General features: G+C 43.2%; 1 protein-coding gene across 1 annotated transcript; it reads left to right on the top strand.

Moving 5' to 3' along the window:
* The first annotated feature begins 5,145 nt into the window (after positions 1-5,145).
* Positions 5,146-6,873, top strand: LOC120846210 (putative fatty acyl-CoA reductase CG5065). The gene is made up of 3 exons (XM_042293521.1): positions 5,146-5,154; positions 5,403-5,578; positions 6,684-6,873. Exons 1-3 carry the CDS (start codon positions 5,146-5,148, stop codon positions 6,871-6,873), a joined length of 375 nt encoding a protein of 124 aa, XP_042149455.1.
* Positions 6,874-7,356: the final 483 nt, after the last annotated feature.

Raw genomic sequence — 7,356 nt, 5'->3', positions numbered from 1 at the left:
GCTCCCCATCCTCCTCTTCTCATCACTCTGGGAGCGCTGCCAGCACATTGGCCACTCCCAACGCCAAGGTTCAGGAGAAGGTGAAATCTAACAAGTCGCCTTCATTTGAACGCTCCCAAAAGGTTATGTTCAACCTTCCCATACTACATGAAAAACAACATAGTACACCTTAATCAAATGCTCTGGATGCATCCGAGTGTAATCGTGGTGCATCCTGCTCGCATCATGAAGCCCCTGGTGTACAAGGAGGGATGGCTGAATCCTGCACTGATCCTGCAGACCAGGCTACCCCTATGGGAGTTGACAAGCAACCAAAAAAGAAACAGAGCCCTCGCATAACAGGACCGCCCTAGAATAATGCCAGTGAATATTGTGCAGTGGAACTGCAGAGGAGCACGCTCAAACATTGAAGATTTAAAGGATCTGATGCGGGCCCTAGACCCAGAGGTGACCTGTCTTCAGGAAACCTTCCTTTCCGAGTCGGCCTCGTTCAGATTTGCCAGATGCGCAGTATGTCGTAAAGACCGTCCTCTGGATGTGAGAGGTGGAGGAGTGGCTCTCATTGTGCAGCCATCGTGTCCTTCAGAGCAGATTCCTTTAACCTCAAACTTGGAAGCAGTTGCTGCACGTATTTACATCGGTATCACGGTAACTGTATGCTCTCTTTATCTTCCACCTAATGAACAGATCACGTTGACAGAGCTAAAACAGCTTGTAAATGAACTCCCAAGCCCTTACCTGCTTCTTGGAGACTTCAATGCTCACAATAGACTACGGGGAAGTCAATTGGATGACTCTAGAGGCAAAGTGGTGGAGAACGTTTTGCTCAAAAATTCACTGAATCTTTTAAATGACAAGTCTCCTACGCATATTACCCTAAGCTTACCTGTACAATACTTTGCCATAGACTTATAATTTTGTTCAGCTTCTCTTTTTACGAAATTCTCCTGGCGTGTTCACCACAATCCATATAACAGTGATCACTTTCCCATTGTCATCCAACACTCGTGCGCTACTCCTTGTGTTACGAAAAGAGTGCCTCGGTGGGTCATTGAGAAGGCAGACTGGACGAAATTCAGTGAACAGGCCCAGATTCCCGAGGATGGTTTCACCGCACTTAATATCGATGAGGCCACGTCTGCTTTGACGACTGTCATAATTGACGCAGCAACAGTTTCAATTCCAAAAGCATCATCACGGTTTTCAAAATACCCAAGATCATCGTGGTCTCCAGAATGCACAGAAGCCAAGAAAAATAAAAATAAGTATTGGGGAAAGTTCAAGAGGTATCCCACTTCTGAGTGGTTGATCGCCCTTAGAAGAACCAAAGCTGAGCTCCGCCGCATAATCAGAAGCCAGAAGAAAAACTCCTGGTGCAAGTACACCTCGGAGGTTACCCAGGACACATCAACAAAAGAAATCTGGGACGAAGTCCGGAAGGTGGAGGGCTTATATAATGATACCCGACTCTCTATTCTCAAAGATGGAACAGTTCAAGTGTGCTCTCCCATAGACCAGGCAAATCTGCTGGGACATACTTTTTCAGTAGTATCCAGCAAGTCTTCATACCGAAAACCTTTTCTAGCTTATGGCACGCAAGTAGAGAGAAAACCACTGCCATTAAAACTCAGTAGCGAGGAACCTTACAACAAACCTTTATCTTTTCGAGAGCTGGAGCTATCGACCCTGCATTGCCGGAATTCTGCAGTTGGCTTAGACAACATACATTATAAAATGATTGCTAACTTATCCCATGATTCCAAACTTGCCCTTCTGAAGTTCTATAACAAAATATGGGAAACGGGGATGTTCCCAACATCCTGGAGGAAAGCAGTCGTTATAGCCATTTCAAAGCCAGGCAAAGATCACACAAATCCTCAGAACTACAGACCAATAGCTCTCACCAGCTGCCTCTGCAAGGTGCTGGAACGTATGATAAATTCAAGGCTTGTTTTTTGCCTAAAGGCAAAAAACTTACTGTCACGAGCTCAGTGTGGTTTCCGCAAAAAACCGCTCCACCCTCGATCATCTTGTGTGTCTGGAGATGGAGGTTCGCTCGGCCTTTGTGAGGCGTGAACATCTGGTGGCAGTTTTCTTCGATCTTGCTAAGGCATATGATACCACATGGAGGCATGGTATTCTTAGTAACCTGGTGTCAATGGGTTTTAATGGTAACATGATGGTGTTCATTAAGAACTTCTTAACAGATCGCACTTTTCAGGTGCGCCGGGGAGCTGTACTTTCTGACGAGTTTATGCAGGAAACGGGCGTTCCCCAGGGCTGCATTTTAAGTGTCACATTATTTTTGGTTCAGATAAATTCACTCTCCCGTGAAATTTCTCGCCCCATCGAACACTCTTTATATGCCGATGACCTTAAAATTTCTATCAGGACTTCATCTCTGCGAGTTGCCGAGCGACAACTCCAGCTCTGCATAAACAAACTGGGAAAGTGGTGTTTTCGAAACGGATTTCAGTTCTCGGCAGAAAAAAGTGTCATTGTACATTTCACGCGGAAACGTGGACTCTACCCCAATCCCGAACTGTCACTAAATGGTACACAACTTACTTGTAAGAACTCTCAAAAATTTCTGGGAGTCAGTTTTGACCGAAAACTGACATTTGGAGGGCATATTGCCTATCTTCGCAAAAACTGCCTAAACAAACTAAATATTCTTAAAGTGCTTGCACACACATCTTGGGGAGGACACGTGGAGTCTCTTCTGCATATTTACCGGGCTACAGTGCGTTCAAAACTGGATTATGGTAGCTTTGTTTATGGATCGGCTAGACAAAGCACAATTCGACAGCTTGATCCTGTTCACCACCAGGCAATTCGTTTGTGCACCGGAGCTTTTCGAACATCACCAGTGGAGAGCCTATACATAACAGCCCATGAACAGCCCCTATGTCTTAGGAGAGAATTGCTAGGTCTATTTTATGCAGGTAGAATTTCAATGTACCAGGACAATCCAGCCTACACTCATGTCCTAGCCCCATCTTTCACTGAGCTGTTTGCTCGACGCCCATCAGCCGCCCAACCATTTGGAATTCGTGTGCAGCAAGTTTTGTCAGACACTAGGTTTTCAATAAGCAAGGTTTCAACCTTTCGTCCACCACTCCCCCCTTGATATGACCCAAGCATTTCCTGTGATCTGCGGTTAACCAAGTTCCAAACGCCATGTACTGCGCCTCTGATGTACCAACAGTGTTTTTTAGAAATTCTTAAAAAGTTCAAGGACTACCGGGCATTTTACACTGATGGTTCTAAAATGGGCGATGCTGTTGGAGCGGCCTTTGTTTCTGGGACCACCAGAAATGCTTGTCTCCAATAGCATCTGTCTTCACATCTGAATTATATGCAATTATTGCGTCGCTTAAGCACATCAGAAAGTCCCGTATCAAGAAATCACTGATATGTCCCGACTCTTTAAGTGCACTTATGTCCATCTGTGCTATAGAGCCTAAGAAACACCCGTTTATTGTAGATATTCATACGCTGTTACGAGCTATCCAGTCAGTAGGCGGACACGTTCGGTTCCTCTGGGTTCCAGGGCATAGTGGCATCACTGGAAATGAGCTTGCCGACAAAACTGCCCGACAAGGTCCGTTCGAAGACAGAACACAGATGCCTTTGCCCTTAAGTGACATTCACCGTCAGATGTCCAAGAGTGTCGCGACAAAATGGTTGCGGCAATGGAAGAAATGTGAAGGTAACAAGCTCCATACCCTTCACCCTACTACAGATAAATTTCAGGACCATTGTCACCTCTCGCGTCATGACAGTGTATTGTTAACACGACTGCGCATTGGACATACACGCTTAACACACTCACATCTCTTAATGGGCAATGAACCTCCTACCTGCGAAATATCTGACTCAGACCTCACAGTAATGCATCTGTTTGTTTGCAGGAAGCTGCAACCTTTCCTTAATCCACTTTTAGCACCACTAAGAAGATTAAACATTCCATTTCATCCGTGTTTGGTGTTAGGTCCTGAACCTCAGATTCCACTCGTTCCTTCAAAAAAGTGGCCTCAAGTCACTTCTCTAGTATACATGAATTTTTGGAGCCCTTTACACTCTCTAGGCCTTATTACCCATTTGTACATTAGCTAAACATAGCACATTAGTTTAACCCATAAGCACTAACATACTACATATTAAATCAGCTAAACAGGATCTTGGCGCTATTTGGCCCTCGTGTTGCCCTTGCGCCATAAAACACCAACAAACAAACAAACAATCACCACAGGTTGGAGATTCAGTTTCTGCTATTACGCTGTGCTTATCGTAGTACTGCTTAATATATGAAGCATCTGTATATTAATATTGAAGTTTCGGGTTTTAGTAGTGTTTGAATACACTACAAAAACAACAAGAAGCGAAAAGTTTCTACAAAAATTAGCCAACAATCGCTGGGTAATTTTTGTATAAACTGTTAAATTGTTTTGTTGTCTTTATAGGTTAGTATTATCACCATTCCTCCCTTTTTGCTGCCCCCGCATGAAATGCATCATCGGATGCCTTTGAGGCAAATAGATGAAATAAAATAAAATTTGGGAAATTAGGTTATTTATTAAACTTTGAAAAACGCCAAATGTACTAAGATAATAAAATATCATCCTGACACAAATTGCTCTTGGATATTTATTTATTTATTTAACTTTTTACCTTGAAACTCTAGGCATTTCTAAACTCTAAATTTTTCGATCTCAGTGACTTTTTTTGTATGTCCATAGGACACCGGACACCGGACCTAGTAAAGCGCCCTATTGGAATCTTTTCGTTTGGTCTCCCAGGCACAATTATGTTCTAACAAAATTTAAAAAAAAAAACCATAACTGCGTATTCGACGGCATCAGAAATTTGATGAGTGAAGAATTTTTTGAAATATCAGTACTGCGTGAGTACTGGAGTTTATATGTGTTCGGGTTCTTGCCGCCCATGGAAAAAAATTGCAATTACTCCCCCCCCCCCCCCGGTCCTCAAAAAGAAAACAGATAAAAAAATTGTTTTTTGTACGTGTTTTTTTTTTTTTTTGGCAATTATACCATAACATTTTTCGATTGAGCAAAGCGAATTTTTTTTCATTCTTTGATGTGGCAAACACTTTGTGCACTCGGCTGATAAGTGTTCTTCGAAATGGGGCTTGTGAGTGCGTGTGCGTTTAAGGACTGGTTCACACAGCTGCGTTTGACTGCATTTGACCGCGTTACGACTGCTTGTGTCATGTTGTTGCTATGGCGACCCTTAGGACGAGTGCATGGGGAGGTGCTGCAAAGCAGCGCAATATTGAAAAACAGCGTGAATAACACACGGACAAGAAGGAGAGAACGCAGAGGACGAGTCGACGCAGCTGAGTCGACGAGCCTTAATTCTTGTGTTATCTCCCATTTCAGTGCTTCAAGCGGTTGCATGAAGAGTATCCAGAGAGTTTGAACAAGGTTGTGGGCGTGGAAGGCAACCTCACGGACGAAAAATTGGGCTTGAAATCCAGTGACTACAAAAGCCTCGCTTCAGAGGTGTCGGTTGTGTTTCACTGCGCGGCAACTGTCAGATTCAACGACACCTTGAGGTAGGTGAGCCGAGTCAATTTTCCTTTTAATAAGCGTGCAAGTCAACAACTCGCGTTCCTAGTATTTATAACGGCGGCTGAAAAGCGTCTTTGATTGGTGCGTTTAGAGTCCATTACAGGAATACATCGAAAGTCGTCCTGTGGGGCCAACAAATGGCCTACCTGAAGCCAACGTGTCATATTGTCGTATGCCGCGATCGTGGCGGTTGCGGAAAGAAGTGCTCAGCATAAAGTAGGAGAGAAAGCGAGTGTCGCTGTCCTCGTAGAGTCTAACTTCGTGGCGTGTCAAGGTCCTGTTGAATGCGAAGCTGAAGAGTATTCTGTAGCAAAACAGACGTCTGCCGCGTCAGCCACCGCAATTGCAACACCACAAGGACCGCGGCCGGTGAAATCATGGCACCTCTATTACGCCATCGGGCGAAATTCGAAGGACACATTTTAAGAACGCGGTGAACATACCAGTCGGAGACGCATCCAACGCCCCGTAATATTATTTTCTCACATATTCTATAAGGCAACAACTTTTTTTTTCTGAAATGTCGTGGAAAAGCAGTCTAAGAAACAATTCTGAAGGTTGCACCACCTTAAAGGGCCTTTATAAAAGTTAATTTGCCGTATTTCGAAAGGGACACGCTGCACCACTCCCGAACACTAGCGCTTTGTATGGTGAAATCGTGAAGCTGTGCGCTTGTATATTGAACTCCGAAATCTTGGGTACCTGTCTCTTAGCTCCTTTTTTGTTTCAAAATACTTTTTCTATAGAGTAAAAAATCTAATGAATGTTCAATGACTGCGTACTCTGGTCAATAACAGACCTTGTTAAATGTCAGCGGGCGAGAAATATTTTTTTAAACCATTAGTCACCGCGATTTTTGTACTCCTCGTCCTGAATTGGGTCAAAATGCAGGAGAAGAGGCTGTCATCTCTGAGGCTTGTAGCCCGGCATTTCCCTCAACGTGCCGGAAGGCGCCGTGAAAAATGTATAGGGTCTATTGCATTGCTTGATATATATTTATCCTTATTTCCAGTGGCTTGCTTATGACTGTGACGAATCTCTCAAAAATTAAATTCGGCAGATTGTACGAATGAGTGTATTGTTTTTCAGAAACGCTGTGAAGATCAACATGGACGGTACAAAGAGTGTGCTGGAGCTTTGCCATAACATGAAAAATATGAAGGTGAGCTCAATTCGTTTCGTAGAAAAAAAAAACGTACTTTACGGTCTCGTAGAAATGGCTTGTCTGCATAATTCGAAACGGCGGATGTCAAGCTACGACACCGGCCGTTGTAATTAATATATTTACTTGAACCATTTTCGGAGTACATCTAAATGGCATATTTTGTCGAAGTTTCTAGTTGAGCGATAGTATTAATTTCAATATAATATTGATCACAAATATTGCGCAACCGAATGATTAGTGATGAATATTAAATGTTTGCTTTTGACTGAATGCTACTTAATGCCAATCGAGACTTCTTAAATATAATCATTGTTCTGACTAATGCCATGAAGTGCATGAATAACGGCAACTTCTCTAAAACAAAGAATTCAAAAACTATATTTTCAATAACTCTACATATTCTCACAAATACCTACACTGGTAAAGTGACAATACAAGTGTTTCAGTGTGACAAAGCAATGCGAGATCAAAAGAAAATATCCGGCATCAACTGCACCCATGCCGGCTGTACAGCAGGATTTGAGCTACCGATTGACTGACTATACAAATGGCGACCTACAGCTTCTTATATCCAGACCGTACGATGACCGGAACAAT

Source organism: Ixodes scapularis, unplaced genomic scaffold (assembly GCF_016920785.2).
Source record: "Ixodes scapularis isolate PalLabHiFi unplaced genomic scaffold, ASM1692078v2 PGA_scaffold4__175_contigs__length_147842914, whole genome shotgun sequence".
Lineage (NCBI taxonomy): Eukaryota > Metazoa > Arthropoda > Arachnida > Ixodida > Ixodidae > Ixodes > Ixodes scapularis.
Note: the sequence above shows the minus strand (reverse complement) of the source record. Positions and strands in the feature narration are given on the sequence as shown.

What these genes read in the sequence shown, in the direction of transcription:
- LOC120846210 (XM_042293521.1), top strand. An exon ending in AGATTCAACGACACCTTGAG is followed by an intron (nt 5,579 to 6,683) that starts GTAGGTGAGCCG and finishes ATTGTTTTTCAG; the next exon opens with AAACGCTGTGAAGATCAACA.